This window comes from Strongylocentrotus purpuratus, unplaced genomic scaffold (assembly GCF_000002235.5).
Source record: "Strongylocentrotus purpuratus isolate Spur 01 unplaced genomic scaffold, Spur_5.0 spur5_scaffold_13, whole genome shotgun sequence".
NCBI classification, from domain to species: domain Eukaryota; kingdom Metazoa; phylum Echinodermata; class Echinoidea; order Camarodonta; family Strongylocentrotidae; genus Strongylocentrotus; species Strongylocentrotus purpuratus.
Window position 1 is genome coordinate 8,047,726 of NW_022145598.1, and position 21,867 is coordinate 8,069,592.

Here is a 21,867-nt window from a genome sequence, read left to right on the forward strand (position 1 = left end):
TCTTTTCGTTTTACATTTGCACTGGTCGTAATCAAGATGAATAACTTACATTACTTTCTGGTTGTCATTTAGTGATGGAAGATCTTTCTTTTCGTTTTACATTTGCACTGGTCGTAATCAAGATGAATAACTTACATTACTTTCGATATCAGTTCTATTCGCAGCACAATTTATTTCCTCAACCATAAATGTGTTTTGATTTTAAGTGTATTTCATCAACTAGACTCGTTGTTACTGCTCCTATTTATTAAATTGCTCGCATTTGCTCAGTGGCGTATCTGGACCGGGTTATTGTCATTTGGTCTACAACCAGTTCGTCTACCTATCATTTGGTCTAATGACCATTTAGGATAATAGTCATTCGGTCTAATTTCTATTTGGTATTATCTCTAATAAGTCTAGTAACCACTTGGTCTATTGCTCATTTAGTCTAGACTAATTTTCAGACGGTCCAATTCCCAGTTTGCCTAATGACCATATTTTCGATAATTCATATGGTCTAATGATCCTTTAATCATCAATAAAAAATAATCATCAAATGATTATTAGACCTTAAGGATGGTAGACGAAATAAGCATTAGGCATACTGGGAATTAGACTAATTGGCCATTAGACTTAATGACAAATAAACCAGATGGGTATTAGACTAATTGGATTTCAGACCATATGGAAATTAGACCAAAATGACTATTAGCCTAAATGGCAACTAGACCAAATGATAAGTAGACGAAATGATTATTAGACCACGAGGAGGCGTAGATGGGCTGGGTGTAGAACATATGAGAAAAGACTAATTGGGTAGTAGACGAACTGCAGTGGTGATAGACTAAACGGCAATTCACCTCTGGACCAAGGCTTCGGGAGGGAGGGGAGGGGGTGGTGGTCGTGAATATCCCACCAATAACGATCCTTGTGTTTGTAGCAAGAGAATTACTTTATTCGGCGCTTAGCCAACTATTCTTATATTTTGTAAACGAATTTGAGATCAATTTCGTTATATATTATTTACACAATATATTAACGTGATTAGAAATAACTTGTATTCGTGAGCAAAGGAAGCATTAGAACAATACTTTGGATATTATTCTTGCAGCTTTTAATTTGAAAAAAAACGGGTATTTGCAAATCTATTCCTTGTTTTGCAGTATAATATTTAGCATTGTGAATAAGACGACGAAATTATAACATCGAATAGCATTTGAAAAATTGATAACAATTTCATTGACTAGTGTTTCGTGGTAAGCAAATGAATTAGGGGAAGACTGTTTTATTAAAAGGGGTCTTCAAAATAAACGTTTGAATGTATTACCCTGCACACTAATTTGCATTTCCCCGATGATTTTACTTTTTTCTGAAGTTATACTAGCATGAATTAGTTTACGGGGAGCCTGTCTTAGTTGTATTAACATGATTAATGTACACCATGTTTTTACAACTATCTTTTGAAAGCATTCTCTTTTGTTCAATTTCAGATACTTTCCAGGTTTTCCTCGTTGATGGATCCATCGCTTCAGAGGGTAGAGTCGAGATCATTTTCAAAGGGAAACGGCTAATTGTTTGCGATGACGGATGGAGTCTAAACAATGCTCGGGTCTTCTGCAGAATGCTGGAGTATGATGGCGCTCTGTCAGCACCGGGCAATGCTACCTTCGGACAGGGCTCTGGAAATTACTCTTGGGATAGTGTTGACTGTGTCGGTACAGAAGATCATCTTCTAGATTGCCCAAAAGTGATGGGTGCAAAAGGGTGTACACAAGCCGAGAATGCTGGTGCCATTTGCTACTCAGAAGGTATGGTCTATTGCAGGCGCGCCGGAAGCAGTTTCGGTAGGGGGGGGGGGGGGGTAAACATTCCAGCGGGGCTCACCTTTCAGGGGCAGTGGCGTATACTGAGCAAAAACGTTTGGGGAGGGCATGTTACATGCAGGCCCCGCGGAACGTTTTCAAAGTGGAGTATTAACGATCAGATTAGTGAGCGTAGCAAGTGGAGCATAAATTGGCGTGGGATCCAGGGGCGGGGATCCTGGAAGCTCCGAGGGCTCTTTCGGCAATTAATCTAGGTCAGATGAGCATATTTTGATACCTTATTTGTGACACTGACAGGTCACTAATTGGCAGGGGTCCCGGGGCGGAGCCCCTGGAAGCTCAGGGGTTTAATATATTTAATTAAGGTCAGATGAGCATTCAGGGGCCCTCCTTAGGGCCCTTGGTGGGGTCCAGGGGGTGGAGCCCCTATTAGCTCAGGGGTTTTAGGTATTTGATTACGGTCAGATGAGTGAATTTTGATACCTTCTTTCTTTCTCTAAGTTCTCTCTTTTTCTCTTTAACATACTTTTCAAAAAAGTGAGGAGGGCTCGAGCCCCAAACCCCGCCGTTCTGCAAGCACTGACATGAAGGCTTCTTAAAAGGCATGTTTTTTTTTGCCTGACTGGAAATTTGGGAAAATGTAATTTTCTAACAAACGCATACAAAATTGACACTATAGCCAAATGAAAGCATAATTATGAACAGTACCCTGAACTACTGACAGTTTTTAAGATCGCATCAAAATAATTCATGGGCACACTTCCATTCGATCTATAGCTCCTTTCCGCGTTCGCCTTGTCGGAGGAACCTCCGTGACCGAGGGCCGGGTGGAGGTGATGTACGACGGATCTTGGGGAACCATCTGCGATGATGCCTGGGGCCTCAAAGACGCAACGGTCGTTTGCAGAATGCTTGGGTTTGAAGGTGCTTTGGCCGCGCCGGGTAACGCTTCCTTCGGTCGAGGATCCGGCAATGTTCTGCTTGATGGAGTCACTTGTGATGGATCAGAAGACAATCTGGCGGAGTGTTCTCACAATGGCGTTGGTGTACATGATTGCGACCACGGTGAAGACGCAGGTGTCAGTTGCTTCTCTGGAGGTAAGGACATCCTGTTAGAATCAGATTTTGAATTTTAATTTTTCTTTATAACATGATATTTGGAATATAATATACGTGGCAAGACGATTCCAGGTATTAATGTGTAATGCATCATGCAGTGGAAATTTAACCTCATGTAAAGTCCTCAATATTCTTTGTGTCTAAAAAGGAATTTGGTTGTAGCCCTGTTATCGCAATCCTGTAGCACCCACCTGTTACCCGCTCTCTATTTCTTAAGTACGGTTTCTAAGATCACCTTTGATGAAAGCTGAACTATTCTATTCCAACAGACCCCTTCAAAGTGCGTCTCATCGGAGGGCCAGCCGTTTCAGAAGGAAGGGTAGAGATCTTCTACGACGGGTCTTGGGAAACAGTCTGCGACAACAACTGGGACTTCAAAGAAGCCAAAGTCGTTTGCCGAATGTTGGGCTTTGACGGTGCATTGGCCGCACCTCGTGCTGCGGCGTACGGCCAGGGTTCTGGCGGGATTCTCCTTGATAGTCTCGGTTGCGACGGAACAGAGGATAAGATAGCAGACTGCTACCATCGAGGGGTTGGCGTCCATAACTGTGAACATGCCAACGACGCAGGGGTTAGATGCTTCTCGGGGACAGGTACGATGTTCCAACTACCCACGTAATACGATTCCTGGCGCTATTAAATTGAATCACATCCTGACCAAAAGCCTAAACCTAATAACTGATAATCATTCCTGTACAAATTTACCTCAGGATAATTAGCTAAGTAAAATTAACCCGAACAATAATTGAGTATCTAGCTGATACTCAGTTTGTTAGATTTTGTTAATAGTTTTAGTGCAGTCTTAACAAATTTTCGAAGCTATACTTGTCTACCAGGACAAGGACGGTGTCATAGTGGGATTACTATCGGGAGGGCGGATGAGTTAGTCTTAGAATTAGTTCTTCAAAGGATCCATACCAAAATTGTTGTTGGATTTTTAGTTTGTTAATAGAAGATGTATCTAATTTTTGCCACCCTAGATCCGTTCCAGGTTCGACTCATAGGCAGCGTCGACGATGCCGAAGGTAGAGTGGAAGTCCTTTACGACGGGTCCTGGGGGACCATCTGTGATAGCGATTGGGATATCAGAGATGCGACGGTCCTATGTCGAATGCTAGACTTCGACGGTGCTATGGAAGCAACGCATTCTGCTAGATTCGGTAAGGGTTCCGGTGACAGCATTCTGGAAGGTGTCCGTTGCAGGGGAAGAGAGGACCACCTTGCAGAGTGTTTGCATGCAGGATTCGGGAGCAATGTGTGCGACCATGAGAAAGATGCCGGTGTCATCTGCTATTCCAACGGTACGAGGTGTAATTTTTCGTTATTGTTGTTAACTCATATCCTGCCATAAGGTTGCTTTCACGCTACCGTTATAGTGCTTTGTACACACGAGCAAGCTACCGCTTCGCTGCTTCTTGCATGTTTGCAAGCAGTTATTGTTCATGCCCATTGTACTGTGCCTGGTGTTTCGCACGCGCTATTGATAGTACCACCGCGTTAATCCGATTATCTCAAAATAAACTGGGCACTGGGGGGGGGGGGGGTTGTGGCTTGGCACATTGGGGATTAGCCCTGTGGCAGGATAACAGCTAATCAGGCATATGAATGAAAGTAGCACATACAACAGTAAATTCAACTCCATGCTTGTTCTGTTCATTTTGCAATCATGTTTGTACGTTGTCGCCTTCATTTGGTGCGTCAAAACTCTTGCCAGTCGCTGACGTAATCCTACGTCAGAGAAATGATGCCTCGTGTGAAAATGGCATTACATAATTACTCGCTTAAATAAACTGCCCTTCAATTTGATTTGTATTGTAATAGAAGGTTTCACTTGCCAGAGGTAGTTACGTTAAAAAAAAATCCTTAGGTGTACTCAGCCTTACTTGGACTGACAAATACCTGATTTGAATCTAGACGGTCAGGTCATTCACAAGAATGACATGGAGCTTGTTTGGATCAGGAACACCTCAGCCATTTTCCCCTCTTTTTTTTAGTAAGAACATAATCGTAAAGACTACCTACACCAGGGGGGTGTTTCACAAAGATTCTAAGTTGAACTTATCTCCAAGTTGGACTTACAAATTATGGAAAGCCGTTACCATCTTTGAAAACATTTTATAAAAGTTATTTGGAATGGCATAAAATGTTGATTCAAATCATTCATATCTTCTATCATCAAGGAGATTAATATTCTGGATGTGGAATTTATAAAAAGTCTAAAATACTTGAATTTCTGCTTTTGAATATATTTCATTTTAAGGCTCCAATGGCTGTCCATAATTTTTAAGTCCAAGTTAGTGTTAAGTTCTACTTAAGATCTTTGTGAAACACCCCCCTGGACAATGACATATTACTAAATGCGAACAGGATTTCTGACTAAAGGCAGTATATTATGATACTGATATTGTCCTTGATTTCTTGAAGAATTTTGCGTTGGTGTTGTGATTAACTAAGTTGATGACCATTCAATCGTAAGCAAATATCATGTAGGCCTATAATTGTTCTGTTATCATATACTTCAGTGCCTGCAATATAATCCCAACTCCATACATCGTTTGAATTGTTAGCCCCTTATAGCAATCATGGAATATTTATCAGAGATGAGTTAATTCCTCTTGCATCAAATATTCATTTCTATTTCCTCCCATCTGATCCGAGCAGCTTACTTTGGCAAAGGAATAGGAGCCATTTTCATTAAATATTATTTTCTATTTCCTCACATCTGATCCGAGCAGTTCGTCTTGTAGGAGGATCCAGTGACGCTGAAGGTCGGGTCGAAATACAGCACATGGGTGTATGGGGAACTATTTGCCACGACCAATGGGACATCCTAGACGCTACGGTCGCGTGCAGAATGCTTGGGTTTCAAGGTGCGGCCTTGAAGGCTCTAGGATCAGCTTACTTTGGCAAAGAAATAAGGAGCCATTTTCATTAAATATTATTTTCTATTTCCTCACATCTGATCGGAGCAGTTCGGCTTGTAGGAGGATCCAGTGACGCTGAAGGTCGGGTCGAAGTACAGCACATGGGTGTATGGGGAACTATTTGCCACGACCAATGGGACATCCTAGACGCTACGGTCGCGTGCAGAATGCCTGGGTTTCAAGGTGCCTTGAAGGCTCTAGGATCAGCTTACTTTGGCAAAGGAATAGGAGCCATTTTCATTAAATATTATTTTCTATTTCCTCACATCTGATCGGAGCAGTTCGGCTTGTAGGAGGATCCAGTGACGCTGAAGGTCGGGTCGAAGTACAGCACATGGGTGTATGGGGAACTATTTCCACGACCAATGGGACATCCTGGACGCTACAGTCGTGTGCAGAATGCTTGGGTTTCAAGGTGCTTTGAAGGCTCCAAGATCAGCTTACTTTGGCAAAGGAATAGGAGCCATTTTTTATTAAATATTATTTTCTATTTCTTCCCATCTGATCCGAGCAGTTCGTCTTGTAGGATGATCCAGTGACGCTGAAGGTCGGGTTGAAATACAGCACATGGGTGTATGGGGAACTATCTGCCACGACCAATGGGACATCCTAGACGCTACGGTCGCGTGCAGAATGCTTGGGTTTCAAGGTGCCTTGAAGGCTCTAGGATCAGCTTACTTTGGCAAAGGAATAGGAGCCATTTTTATTAAATATTCTTTTCTATTTCCTCCCATCTGATCCGAGCAGTTCGTCTTGTAGGAGGATCCAGTGACGCTGAAGGTCGGGTCGAAATACAGCACATGGGTGTATGGGGAACTATCTGCCACGACCAATGGGACATCCTAGACGCAACGGTCGTGTGCAGAATGCTTGGGTTTCAAGGTGCCTTGAAGGCTCCAGGATCAGCTTACTTTGGCAAAGGAGCCGGAGACATCTTCTTGGACGAAGTTCAGTGCGCAGGAACAGAGTCTCGTCTTACGGACTGTAAACATAGGGGTATTGGTGAGCACAACTGCGCTCATATTGAGGACGCCAGTGTCGTTTGTGATGATAAAGGTAAACTATACCGCCTAGTAGTTCTTACGTGTTGCATACAGCTAATATTTTTCATTAATTCGTTTTTTAATCTATTTATTTATTTATCATTTCCAATTAAGAACCAATAGCATGAAAAGGCATATTACAGTATCACATAAAGTGAGAAATTAACTGTAAATGCTATTATAATATATTTCTTAATAAAATAGAATTGAGGAACATTTCAAGGATAGACGAGTTATTTGTGCATTTCAATCCAAATATAGATAAGAAGTTGTATTTTTTAAAAAAAATGAAAAGGGATAACAACAATAAAACAAATACGTTAGAACAGAAAAAAGAAAATGGAATGTTGACAAGAAGAAATCCTTTTTAACTTGTATTTTTAGAAATATGTATGTCTGTAAATTTGTAATATTTGTAAATATTTTCAATATTTTCAAGGATCAAGTAGATCGTCCTCAAAACATAATCAAAGTCATCTTTGACCAAGTCACAGTATTATAATTTCAATCTATGACACTTGAATTAATAAAAACCTATAAATAAATGAAAACAATTGCGATGATTGATTTTGTTTTCTAATATTTTACCATCCTATGTACTAAGTTCATTTATATTTGCTGAAAACCAAATTGTTTATTATACTTTTGAGGCCTATCGGGGCTCAGTGTTGAAACTATGTATTTTATATAGCCAAAAATATAAACTTACATCATACACTTCAAGTTTAATGGGATTTCACTAGATTTTTGTTTTAACGTCGAGGTCGGTCCATAATTGACCAATGTATTACTTAGTACAATTTAAGGTTTAAGGTTTAAGGTTTAAGGACTTAATTCACCCATTTCCATTATTGATATCAAACTCATGTTATCCGCTCATTTCCCTCTGGTCAACTTTGCCAGGTGGTATGTCAGTTAAGATGATCGTGGGTGCAGTGGTCGGATCCAGCATCATGCTACTGATCATTATCGGTGTGGCATCACTGGTCTACTATCGACGAAAGAAGACCAAGGACAGAGCCGAGGAGAATCCTGTACCATTTGCAGTGTCGAAGACCACTGGACCAACGAAGGACCTGGCACAAGGCGAGGGTATCCAGGTTCCTCCGAACCCACCAAACAGGCCGTTGACATTGCCCAGGGTTTCAATGAAAAGAGATGTGAAACCAGCCGAGACAATGTTCATCTACCAAAGCCCCAAACCAGAAGATGGAGGCCTTGATGATATCGATGAAGAGAGGAAGCACCTGTACATGTCTATGGAATCAGAATACCTCGCGCCCTCTGCGGTGAAAGATGATGTGTGTATTCCCTCTCTCGAACTGGGGTCGGATGCGCCAGAAGATGTTCCAGCCGCTGCCGAGGAATCTGTTTATATGGGAGACGATCTCTCATAGACCGACGTCAAGGCGTCTGGTGTACAGGATGAAACCACCAGAGTATGAAGTTGCATTTGATACAAGTAAATGAAACCGTCACGAGAAGACGGATTCTCACAAAGCAAGCACAGAAGGCTACCGGTTTTTATAATAATTGTTATCTGAACTGTATATATGGCATTGAGAATTTAAAATTCACTCTAGATACATGGTTTCAAATGCTAATTTCATTTTTTTTTCTTCACTCTATATCTTTATAAATAATGTTAATGTCTTTTTATAACCAATTAATGGTTAAAAGTACAGGTACCAGGCCTAATACAAAAAAAAAGTGTCGTAATAATTTCAAAGGATAACAGCAGTTATAATAATTATTCTGGATGTAAATAGCGCCGATTACAGCCACGTATGATCCATCTGGATCAAAAGGATTAATCCTTCACTGAATATACACTCTGGCTAGTCAATATCACCTACCTTCGCTCCTGTGATCCCAAAGGGGTGAAGAACCATTCGGCTTGAGAAAGTCCACAGGAGTAAATGGAAGCTTGCTTACTAAATTATGATAATAATAATAATAATAATAATAAGAGTTCGTCCTTATATGGCGCATTTCAGGACCGCAGGCCCTCTCAATGCGCTTTACAGATATATATTATTACCCCGGTCATCGGATTCATGCTTATGTTTTTACCAGAACCAACGAAGTCTTTCTTAACTGAGCCTAAGTAGTTTCTATACTTTGTTTATGAACTCTCAAAAGTATATGTTGCTTTTTTTCAAAGTCTAATACACGCTGAAATATGATAATACTTAGTTTTCATCGGATTTAAAAAAAACTAATCACCGTCTATACTATAATGTTACATTAAGATATTGTAAATATACAACAAAGATTTCTTGAACGAAAAAGGAAATCTAAACAAAACACACCATTCGTTCATTACGAGGATACCGGGAGGATACCAAATACTTGTATATATGTTTATACATGTTCTTATTTATTCTTTATTGCTGTTATGCATTTATGTTCATGATTTTGTTATTATAATTATTATTATTATTACATATATATATACATATATATATATATATATATATATATATAAAAACATATATTTTTGTTTAAGCTATTGTTCCTCATTATGTTTAACAGGGCCTCATGGAAGACCACCATTATTGGTCATAATGAGTCCCCCCGTCTAAATATCAGAAATAAATTAATAAAACCCATGACCTTCGTAACCCAACCAAGTGCTTAGACCATTCTATTATTGCACATGTGATATTCTTTTTTTTCCTTCACATAAATGTACTCTTTCGAACATTTCTGTGGGTTCTTGGTGTAAGATACAAAATTCATTAATTCATGTATATTCGAAAAGTTTGCTTAAAACAAGAAAGTAACACACGGAATAATCACAATTGTGCATCAGTATGTGAATATTATGTAGACATAAAGCTAATTTTATTGTTTCAGGAATACATTTAACGGAGCGGAACAATATTTGGCAACAATTAAAAAAAAATATGACATTTAAACTAAACAGAATATTTTATTTTGATGCACTCTTGATCGTAATAATTGCAAATAATCTCTGTGTTTGACAGCTCGATTCCTTCATCAATTCCTATATTCTTTTGTATTCTATTGTATAGGTGGTCGCATATAACCTCATAGATTTCCCGATTTTCTTGATCTTTTATAATTTGTTTAAAACTTGAACATTTCATAGCTTTCTTATTTCATATCCGATTTTCCTCAAACTTTTATTAATCACTTTGTCTTATTTGTCTCCTTTTATTAAAATATAGATATTCTTAGGGTGGCCTTCCCCTTTAAGGCCCTTTTGGAATTGATAATTATCTTCATAAATATATCGAATTTCGACAATTGAATGTTGAGACCTACAAGGTGATGTGAATAACTGAATACCCCCCTAAAACTGGATTTAGGCCCTAGGCTGACGGCCGTCGGCCTCGTGGGCTGTCCCCTATTGTAATCGGACAGTCTGTTAATAAAGTGTTCTTGGACGAGTGGATATGTCACCGGACTGTGGATCACAAGGTTCGCGGTTCAAGTCCCACCGCGGCACTAATGTCCTTTGGCAAGACATTGATCTACATTTGCCACTCTCCACCCAGGTGTTAAATGGGTACCCGGTAGGATGCGAAAGCTAATGTGGTTAGATTAGCAAGTGTGCGCTTGTAAAAAGACGCCTGGCTGGAATGCTCCCCAGGGAGTGGAGAATGTGCATACATTGTGTGCGGGTAAGCCTGAATCCTATGACCGGGGTAATAATATATACATCTGTAAAGCGCTTTGAGAGGGCCTCCGGTCCTGAAAAGCGCTATATAAGAACTAGCTATTATTATTATTATTATTATTGAATCAAGATAGATTTATCATCCAAATTGGTATTGTACCTAAATTTGTACGAGTAAGACTAGTGTCTTTTATTTGTTAATTGCGCTCTTCGCTCGCTCGCAATTTACAGTAAATATATATGACATCGTACTCAGGGGGGGGGGGGGCATTCAGATGCCAAAACGTTATAAAATTAGAAGAAAATTGTATTTTTTCAATTCATTTTAACTGTTCATTTTACAACGGAAATTATCTCAGGAAAACGAGAATTTATCTCAGGAAAACGGGAATTATCTCAGGAAAACGAAAATTTATCTCAGGAAAACGAAAAATTATCTCAGGAAAACGAGAATTTATCTCAGGAAAACGAAAAATTATCTCAGGAAAACGAAAAATTATCTCAGGAAAACGAGAATTTATCTCAGGAAAACGGGAATTATCTCAGGAAAACGAAAAATTGTCTCAGGAAAACGAGAATTTATCTCAGGAAAACGAGAATTTATCTCAGGAAAACGAAAAATTATCTCAGGAAAACGAAAATTTATCTCAAGAAAACGAGAATTTATCTCAGGAAAACGGGAATTATCTCAGGAAAACGAAAAATTATCTCAGGAAAACGAAAAATTATCTCAAGAAAACGAGAATTTATCTCAGGAAAACGGGAATTATCTCAGGAAAACGAAAAATTATCTCAGGAAAACGAGAATTTATCTCAGGAAAACGAAAAATTATCTCAGGAAAACGAGAATTTATCTCAGGAAAACGAGAATTTATCTCAGGAAAACGAAAAATTATCTCAGAAAAACGAGAATTTATCTCAGGAAAACGAAAAATTATCTCAGGAAAACGAAAAATTATCTCAGGAAAACGAGAATTTATCTCAGGAAAACGGGAATTATCTCAGGAAAACGAAATATTATCTCAGGAAAACGAGAATTTATCTCAGGAAAACGAGAATTTATCTCAGGAAAACGAAAATTTATCTCAGGAAAACGAGAATTTATCTCAGGAAAACGGGAATTATCTCAGGAAAACGAAAAATTGTCTCAGGAAAACGAGAATTTATCTCAGGAAAACGAGAATTTATCTCAGGAAAACGAAAAATTATCTCAGGAAAACGAAAAATTATCTCAAGAAAACGAGAATTTATCTCAGGAAAACGGGAATTATCTCAGGAAAACGAAAAATTATCTCAGGAAAACGAGAATTTATCTCAGGAAAACGAAAAATTATCTCAGGAAAACGAGAATTTATCTCAGGAAAACGAGAATTTATCTCAGGAAAACGAAAAATTATCTCAGGAAAACGAGAATTTATCTCAGGAAAACGAAAAATTATCTCAGGAAAACGAAAAATTATCTCAGGAAAACGAGAATTTATCTCAGGAAAACGGGAATTATCTCAGGAAAACGAAATATTATCTCAGGAAAACGAGAATTTATCTCAGGAAAACGAAAATTTATCTCAGGAAAACGAAAAATTATCTCAGGAAAACGAAAAATTATCTCAGGAAAACGAGAATTTATCTCAGGAAAACGGGAATTATCTCAGGAAAACGAAAAATTATCTCAGGAAAACGAGAATTTATCTCAGGAAAACGAAAAATTATCTCAGGAAAACGAAAAATTATCTCAGGAAAACGAGAATTTATCTCAGGAAAACGAGAATTTATCTCAGGAAAACGGGAATTATCTCAGGAAAACGAAATATTATCTCAGGAAAACGAGAATTTATCTCAGGACAACGGGAATTATCTCAGGAAAACGAAAAATTATCTCAGGAAAACGAGAATTTATCTCAGGAAAACGAAAAATTATCTCAGGAAAACGAGAATTTATCTCAGGAAAACGAGAAAAAAAAAATTTCTCCATGTCACTTCCGGGGCTCCGTAACATTGTAACTAGACCTAGGTCTAACTTAGTTCACAAGCACCTCAACTGTGCCTCATAATGAAAAGTGAAAGTATTTTTCGAACACTGAAATAAGACGCGATCTGATCTGATTAACAATTAAAAAGCCTCCAAAAAAAAGCCAACATTGGTCTTTTTGTTAACATACTTTCATTTTATTACGAGCCACAGTTGAAGTAATTGTGAACTAGGTTAGACCCAGTAACAATGTTGTTTTTAAAACTAAAGATGACAGAATTTTCCTCCGAGTCCAAACAGAAATGTGGACAGGCTAGTTTTCGCGTGGTGATTCGTTATCCCTGTGGAATCAACTGCGATTCAGGGTTGCGAGTAAAGAGCAACACAATTTTTAAAGGGGTTCTTAAGAAAACACGAGTGGCTCATGATGCATAGTTATTTACATTCAAATTAATGTTTTATGAATATTCTGTGGTAAAACCCCTGGGTAAAACACCTTCATTCAAACTTTTAATCAAAATCAAAGCACAAGCTCGTGCATGCAGCATTCCTGTATGTACACACACCGGCACCACGCACCGCACCTGTCACTGCAAGTCATTTACGCACACAAGCATCTTGCAGTATTTTTGTTTTGTAATATTCTTTATTGTATTCACTCAATAAATAATATTAATTCATACAAATTATAATATATAACATATTGGAACCAATTACAGAGTACAAAATACAGTAATCTAAATTATTTTGAATGAATTAATATTGTTATAACCCCCCCCTCTATATTTTGTTCTGTAGTACTAGTATCTCTATTACATATTATAATTTATAACATATTGGAACAAAGTACAGACTACAATCAACTTACTTATATCGAATGAATAAAGTTTGTTATATCCCCTACCCCCGTTAAAAACAAAACCAACAAAAAAAAAAAAAAAAAAAAAAAAAAAAAAAAAAAAAAAAACGAAACAAGAAGACGTGGGCAGTCTATGGCAGTCGAGACCGGTCAATCACACACAGCTGTGAACCGGGCAGGCCCCCCCCCCTTTCCTCATCCCTTGCATTTTCTTGCATATTGTCCATGTTTACCTTGAGATGTTCCCATTTTTTATAGTGGAGCGTCAACGTATTTCGTTCAGTAGCACTCTTTCTTTCTTCCTGTTTACTTTTGAATATTTTCTCTCTTATTTCTTCAATACTTGGAGGCTTCTTTTTTTCCCTACTAATAAATATCAAATATTTAATTAATAAAACCATGTGATTAATCATTTGCCTATCTTCGGTTATTTCGTCTAATCCAATGTGAACTTCCTTCCAGCTCATATCTTTAAGGATTGGAATATCCAAACTATCACTACATTGATCCCATAATTTTCTCACCATTTCGCATTCAAAAAATATGTGCCTATATGTTTCCTCTTCTTTTCCACAAAATGAGCATTTATCACTTAATATGAATTGAAACCTGTATAAATAACGATTGACATAAACAATTTTATAAAGCAATTTGAATTGAAATTCTCTTAGTTTATTATCTAAAGTACTAATTCTTGGTCGGACAAAAACCTTTTCAATTTCTTTAACCGACAGATTGTATGATGAATGTAAATTCTGAAAACTGACAGGGACGTCTTGCATTTTTTGTATGCATGCCCTGTACAGATTCTTCGAACAAACCGATTCAAATTGGAATGTTTTTTTTGTGAACATAAATTCTATTTTTAGATCATGAAATGAAATTTGCCTCTTTGTTAATTCGATTTTCCATTCCTTAGGTATATTACCATAGATTTCTTTAAGCATTGATATTTCCTCTTCCTCTAGTCCCATACATCTGAAATAAGTTTCCGACTTTAATGTTCCTTTTCCATCTATAATATGGTACAATCTATAAGTATTTTTAAGAAAAGATTTTCATTGAAGTATGTTTTTCCACTATTGTGTATAAACCTATTATTTAAAAAAATTTCATTCCCTTTGTGAGTTGTATCTTTTTTAATAAAATCATTCATATCTAACCAAATATTTATTAAATCCCGATAGTATTTTGGTAATTGTATATCGATCTTGTTAGGTAAATAGTTACAGTAAAAAATAAGATTTCCTCCGAAAGGTCTCATTAAAAATTTGAAATACTTTTTCCATTTAACTCTCTGGTTTCCTGTTACAAGTCTTGTAATCCACATCACCTTTTGTACTTTCACAAAAAGTTGAAAGTTGAGCATTTTTAATCCTCCTTGCTTGTAATCAAAATACATCGTACTTTTTTTAATTTTGTCTTTACCTCGCCATAGAAAATTAAAACAGGTCTCATCAATTTCTTTTATAACCCATTCAGGCACTGGAGTCAAAGAGCTTACATAGATTAGTTTTGAATATGCGTATGTTTTCAGTAAATGAATTTTCCCTATCAAAGTAAGATCTCTTTGTTTCCACCAATTTAACAATTTCTTTATTTTGCTTAATATTTCTTTGTAATTCATCTCTTCCGCCACATTGGGATCTAATGTAAAATATATACCGAGTATTTTTAAAATGTGTGCCTCCTTTCCAAAAGGATACACAGTCGCAGAGCCAACAGAAGATCCTAAGGGTAAAATGAATGTTTTATTTCCATTAATCTTTAGTCCTGATATTTTCCTAAAATTTTCCATGATTACCTCTATTCTATTAATCGAGTTTATGTCTCGTACAAAAATTGACATGTCATCTGCATATAAGATCATTTTTATTTTTGTTTCTCCAAAACAAATACCTTTTACCAACTTATCATTTCTAATGCAGTGAGTTAAGCATTCTATGCATAAAATAAATAAATATGGAGATAACGGATCTCCTTGTCTTACACCCCTTTGAACTTTAAAATATCCGGTTGATTTACCCCCATTAAAAACACAACTTTGAGCATTGGTAAGTAAAATTGTAACCCATTCACAAAACATTGTCCCAAACCCGAAAGAAATGAGCACTTTCTGAAGAAAACTATGTGAAATCGAGTCGAAAGCTTTTTCATAATCTATTGCCAATAGGTACCCTGGTTTGTTAAAACAAGAAGTATGAAAAATCATATCATTGATTAATCTGATTGCATCACCGATGTTTCTATCTTTTAAATAACCTACTTGATCGACCGACACAATTTCATTCAAAACTTTTTTTATTCTTTTAGAAAGTATTTTGGTAATAATCTTATAGTCTACGTAAGGAGTAAGGAGTAAGGAGATAGGTCTATAATTACTAATGAATTTGGGGTCTTTACCATCCTTATGTATAAGCGTTATGATTGCTTGTTTTTGAGAAGGCGACAATTCCTTGAATTTCATAGTATCGTTAAATGCCTTAAGAACTAAGTCACCAACTACATGCCAGAATGTAATATAAAATTCTACATTTAATCCGTCATTTCCTGGGGATTTATTTAACTGCATTTCTTTTAAGATTTCAATACACTCTCCATGGTTAATTTTTCCTTCACATAGCTTCCTCTGATTTTCTGTTAATTTGGGTAAGGTTTTGGGGAAAAAATTAATATTTTCGCATAATCCTTCTTCTGATTTAGCATACAGTTTAGAATAAAATCTTCTAATTTTTTGTATGATATCTTTTTCATCATCAGTTATATTTCCATCTACTTGTAATTCTTTAAGAGCACTTTTTTTTCTCTTTAAAATCTATTAGTTGCTTAAAATATGCCGTTTCTCTTTCTCCACTTTCAAACCATTGGGCTCGAGATCTGATTTTTACCCCTTCACTTATATAACCGTAAAGACTTTTCAATTCCCTTCTTTTCTTTTCCAAATCGTTAATCAAAGAATTGTCATTCACCTTCGCTGGTATTTGTAATTCTTCCTCTAACTTTGAATTTTCTTTTTCTAAACCAACAATCTTATCCTTTCTTTCTTTGGCTTTTTTCTTACAGTATTTTCTTGTAAAGCTTCGTATCTCCATTTTAACATAATCCCATAATATTCTATTATCTATTATCTCTTTGGATAGATGGAGTTTCAACCGTGTTATTTCTTCTTTCATACTTTTCACATAATCTGCATCGTTACATAAACTGTTATTAAATTTCCAATATCCTGCTTTTATTACAGGATTAGTAGAAGAATGTAGTTTAATAATCAGTTCTACTGCTGAGTGGTCCGGTGAAATTGAAGTTAATATTTTGCAGCTAAATACCATATCTTCTATGCTCTCCGAAATAACCCAGTAGTCCAATCTACTATGCATTTTAGGATTCTGTTGGTGATATGTAAATTGTTTCTTTAAATTATTTTTGACACGCCATATGTCTGTGGCATTATAGTCAATTAAAAACTTTTCAAATTCATAGCTAAGCTTAGACTGTTTTTTATTAACATTATGTCCACTGTAATCTAAATCTACATCTCTAACCATATTAAAATCCCCTCCAATAATGAGAGGTTTATTTTTGAATTCATCTTTTTCCAAAATATTTCTAACTTTGCCCAGAAACTCCAATTGTTTGGTAGCAGAGCGAAAGTATGAAAGACACAATAGACACGATACTAGTAGGTCCTTAAGATATTGCGTGTAATTTATAACGAAAAAGGTCCTGTGAACCACAGATTTTACAAAATGTTTTTTCCTTTGTTCACAAGACAAATTAAATGCCATTTTAACAAACATCTTGAAAGAAAAAAAGATTTTCCCTGACTTTCCAGAAGAAATGGATGAATTCCCTGACTTTCCCTGACTTTTTGCTTCTGGAAAAAACATTTTTAAATTCCCTGACTTTCCAGAAATTCCCTGACCCGTACGAACCCTGTAGACGGTGCTGCTGCTGATGATGATGATAATGAGGATGATGATGGTGCTGATGATGGTGCTGCTGCTGCTGATGGGGATGGTGGTGGTGATGCTGCTGATAACGACGACGACAACGATTATGAATCAATTATTGCTGTGGTGGAAATGATAATGATCATGATGATTGATTATGAATGAAAGTGACGAAAAGAGAAACCAAATAACATCAGCATTCCGATTTATTTTTCTCTGTATTCTGACGAATAATGATAATAATAATAATCTGGATTATATAGCGCTCAATTAGGAATACCGTCTCTAAGCGCGTTACAAATATTATTATCTCTGGGTATGTAGTAGCGAATGTACATTAATGCCTTGCCAAAGGACATTAATGCCGTGTAGGGGATCGAATCCACGACCTTTGCATTTCAAGTCAAGTGATATTTGATTCCCCCACTGTTACATTCCCTTCTGCTATAAGCCATTAACTTTTCTTGGATTAAAACCATATATCACATATACATAATGAGCTACATTATTTATCACTTTTTTTTTTATGTAGACTGCCCGTATAATATAAGATTTGATTTTTGTTATCGCAATATTGATCCAATTGCTATTTAATGGTTGGGGTTTGGTAATCCTGTGCAAAATACGGAAGAAAAAAAAACGGCTTCATATATTAAAATTCATTAATTTTCTAAAGCATTGTGCGTGAAAAATCCACCTCCATGTGAAGGTAGTTTGAAAACTTGTAACACAAATCAAGCATAGAAAAGCAAAAGCACAAGCGCACATCATCTTATATCAATCTGTCAATCATTCCATTATACAAATTCATCTCAATAAGTATTGTCTATCCGTCCAACATTATCTTTGATAAAGAAAGTGAAATTCATTTGAGGGTTTTTTGTTTCGTATACTGTCAAATTAATGAATAAAGATTGTTCAATCATCCATATTCGTTTTGGTTGCTAAGAGTTGAAAACAAAAGTGCTATGACTGGGGCGGGGGGGGGGGGGGGTACAAGGGTCGTGTACAGGCCCCCGCTATTCACTTTGTCCGTATAACTCCGAATCCCATGCGTACTTCACGTCAATACAAAAGAGAGAGAGAGAGAGAGAGAGAGAGAGAGAGAGAAAGAAAGAAAGAAAAGGGGGCGGATGGAAGATACCAGTGCCCCTTAATGCCTTACATACTCTACGCCATCAAATAGAAACGGTCACTTGTGATGTAGATCAAAATAAAAGTACATGAGAGAGAATAAATATTGTGTAGGTGTGAAGTGACGATGTTTCTACAAACTTGTTAACAGAGGCGGATCCAGGAAAGTCAGAAAGATTTGAGGGGAAAGCTGGGCTGGCAGGGGTGGGGGCCTAGGGGGGGGGGGGAGTGGAGATGGAGGGGGAGGAGGATAAACGAAAAATCCCAACATATTTTTAAAATAATTTGTTTTATTGTTTTTTTCTCGTTCTATCTGTCTCTATCCGTCTCTCCTCTCTCTTTCTTTCTCTTTCTCTCACTATCTATCTTTCTCTTTATTTTATCTTCTCTGAAGCGAGATTCGAGTTGGTCCAGTTCAGACATGGGTGGGGGCGGGGGGGGGGGGGCGGTGTGGGGGGGTATCTCCAGACTCCCGTAAAAGCCCTTAAAAGTATATACTGAGGTATTATACAAATAATAATACACAGTTGTAAGGGCATTAACATGATGTTTTATAACATGATTTTACTAATGACCGGTCATTTATTTAGTAAAATTAAGTGTTAGGCAAAATAAATGCCTGGTCACGTGTACGCTCCCGTCGATCAACTAATCATTAATTAGGATCCGCTTCATTATCTTATAAAGGCCTATATTCAAGTTTCGATTTCATAAAGTTAATCAGGATAAAACAAATGATTTGGTTTGGGTGGAGCTAGGATACACGAATGATGTTATACGGGCGACATTAATATATTCATTACATCAGTCAACAGCCACTCAGATGACGAGTATGCACTTATCCCTCAAACGTTCTTGATAACCTGATAAGAGATCTATTCATCATTTTCATTTCAACAGATCAGCACTACGTATAAATCCACTTCAGCAATGGCTCATTTACAAGCTTTAATTCTTCTATTTCTGGTTTCAATTTTAAACAAGGTGTATACAGAGGGAAGCGAATACGGTAAGAACAATGTTTTGTCAATATAATTCACTGACCATGTCACAATAGCTTTTTATAATGATTTTATACAAAATCATTAATAAAACAAAGTTAAACTTTGTCACATTCACTATCACTTCCATCCCAGACATGCATTCTGGAGGAAAAGCACTGGAGTATTTTGAAGAGGCAAGAAAGCAAGTAGCCCCTCAGCAAAATTCCACCCCAAATAAGAGATAACAACAATTACTTTTCATTTAAAAAGGTAAACAATCTTCATTTGAAATTGTTGCTAAAAACAGCAAAGATCATGTAAATTGAGCGCAATTTTTTCATCGTCTTCCTGAGCGGTCGCAGTGCGCCATATCCCGCAACAAGATTAAGTAAAGTGGGGGTAAGGTAGCCAAACTTTATAAATAAGACAAGGTGGAAATTGACGACACATTACCTGTAAAGCAAAGTAAAATGAGCGCCCTTCTTATTTCTTTGTTCTAACTAATCTCCTCAAACATAGATTAATTAATTAACATCAGGAATGGTTCCTGTAGCTATAGCATCACGAGTAAAAATTGCGATGACTTTAGGAAGCAAACGAACAGTACCTCTGGAGTCGCTGCCGCAGCGGTCTATATTGGATCGTTTTAGCGTAGACCGGTCCATGCAGTAATAGGGTCTATAATTAGCTTTCATCATTTTTTCTCACTACTCCGTTTCGTTGACAATCAGCCATGCATGAAGACTTTTGATAAATCTCTTTGTTTCTACGGCAGGCAGCTATTGAAAACGATTTCGTTTAATCAAATTATGGAAATGCAAGCATTAGTTTAAACAAACAGAACTTTGTTATTCCTGCCTCATTTTTCCTGGTTGAGGTTGTATAGGGCAGAAAATGAACTTCCTAGAAATGTGATTTTTTTTCTTCGAAATTCAGATACCGCCCGCCAAATGACTTTTTGATTTCCTTCAAATTGCTTTTAATCACTCATGCGTGAAATATGCATTATATGAGTTGCATCAAATGAAAGAGGAGGATATAAGCTTTACAAATGTGTGTCATTTATTAATTATAATTGTGATTAATAGAGTTATGATAAAACATCGATCATCATCATTCTCGAATTCGTTTTTTCTGGGACGCACTGTATAAAAATAGATTGAATAAAAGAAAGTCAATCGCCCTTCCCTTCCAATCTATTGAGCGGCGAATAAAGCAATTTATTTGCTTAAAATGAAGTTGAGTTCTGGTCATGCGATTGAATTGTGAAAGAAACGGTGTGGAACCGACCAGAAAAGGTTGATCATCTAGCATATAAGAATTTGTGTGTATTGCAAGGTTCTGGAATCATCAAAATGATAAGAAATTTGGCCAAGTCTTGGTAAAGTTACGTGGCGTAAAAAGCCGCCCCCCCCCGATTTTTACGATGTTACATGCATATTTAGAATATGAAGGCATTTGAAGAGCCATGCTTTTCAGGGAACATGTCTTATCTGATGTTCTTCCACACTTGCATAATAAGAATGAGTAATGCTCACAAATTATTTTTCACCTCTTCCCAGAACTAAACCTTCTCTTTAAAACAATGGGATCATTATTGGTTGGGTTAGGGTGGGTTGGTGTGTTGGTGACAGTTTATGTTCGTTTTGTAAACAGGAAATAGAAACATTCAAAAATTCAAATGGACATCTTCTTGTTTTATCTTCATGTATCAAATTGAAATCCAACTACCACATACATCTGTGAATCTTGATGTACACCCCTCTATTTTCTCTCTCTCTCTCTCTCTCTCTCTCTTTCCCTTTTCACCAATATTGTTTTTTCTCGATACTTGTATTATTATGTATCCATTGAGGGTTACGTAGTCATGCCATCAAGCTTTGCTTACTTTGTCAACCCTCCTGTTTGATGTTTTCGATTAGTTACAGCCAGCCTTACTTTATTCTACATGTACGCTTTTGTCATGTGTAAAATTTGCAATGATTTGTTAAATTATGTTTGTTATATATTTGTGAGACTGCAAAGGAAAATGAAAATCAAACAAAAATTAATAAATCAAGAAAATCAAATCATACATTTATTTTTATCTTGCGTGAGCGTTCAAAGGATATGGCAGGCTTTTGTACAACTTTTTGAGTTAGATGGAATTAAAGATTTAGAATGGCAAGATATATTTGTTGGGTTGGCAGGTAGTTCATATATAATAAACAAAATCTGTAATACTATAATTTTCATGGTGAAGTATGTTATTTTTATGTCAAGACCTGGGAGGGGGGGAAGTAACAACTTTAGAAAAGATGAAGAAACCCATTTTTAATTATACAGATGAGGATCAGAAAATAACCATTAAAATGGGAAAGCTGGGATTTAATTTTCTAAAGGGGGAGCAGCTTAGTGTTAATCAAGATTTGTTTTCCTCTCCACCGTGGGCTTGT

At 36.8% G+C, this 21,867-nt stretch overlaps 2 protein-coding genes across 2 annotated transcripts; both read left to right on the top strand.

Moving 5' to 3' along the window:
- The first annotated feature begins 1,603 nt into the window (after positions 1 to 1,603).
- Positions 1,604 to 6,461, top strand: LOC115923372 (deleted in malignant brain tumors 1 protein-like). The gene is made up of 6 exons (XM_030983857.1): positions 1,604 to 1,790; positions 2,583 to 2,903; positions 3,194 to 3,495; positions 3,916 to 4,225; positions 5,660 to 5,766; positions 6,375 to 6,461. The coding sequence occupies exons 1-6, from the start codon at positions 1,604 to 1,606 to the stop codon at positions 6,459 to 6,461; spliced, it is 1,314 nt and encodes a 437-aa protein (XP_030839717.1).
- A 141-nt stretch (positions 6,462 to 6,602) lies between these two features.
- LOC105441728 (antigen WC1.1-like) lies at positions 6,603 to 8,688 on the top strand. The gene is made up of 2 exons (XM_011673134.2): positions 6,603 to 6,904; positions 7,795 to 8,688. Exons 1-2 carry the CDS (start codon positions 6,649 to 6,651, stop codon positions 8,286 to 8,288), a joined length of 750 nt encoding a protein of 249 aa, XP_011671436.1. The 5' UTR covers positions 6,603 to 6,648; the 3' UTR covers positions 8,289 to 8,688.
- Positions 8,689 to 21,867: the final 13,179 nt, after the last annotated feature.

Coding starts and splice junctions, on each gene's coding strand:
- LOC115923372 (XM_030983857.1), top strand. CDS start 1,604: ATGCTGGAGTATGATGGCGCTCTGTCAGCACCGGGCAATGCTACCTTC. Junction 1,791..2,582: donor TGCCATTTGCTACTCAGAAG/GTATGGTCTATT, acceptor TTCGATCTATAG/CTCCTTTCCGCGTTCGCCTT. Junction 4,226..5,659: donor TGTCATCTGCTATTCCAACG/GTACGAGGTGTA, acceptor TGATCCGAGCAG/TTCGTCTTGTAGGAGGATCC.
- LOC105441728 (XM_011673134.2), top strand. CDS start 6,649: ATGGGTGTATGGGGAACTATCTGCCACGACCAATGGGACATCCTAGAC. Junction 6,905..7,794: donor TGTCGTTTGTGATGATAAAG/GTAAACTATACC, acceptor CAACTTTGCCAG/GTGGTATGTCAGTTAAGATG.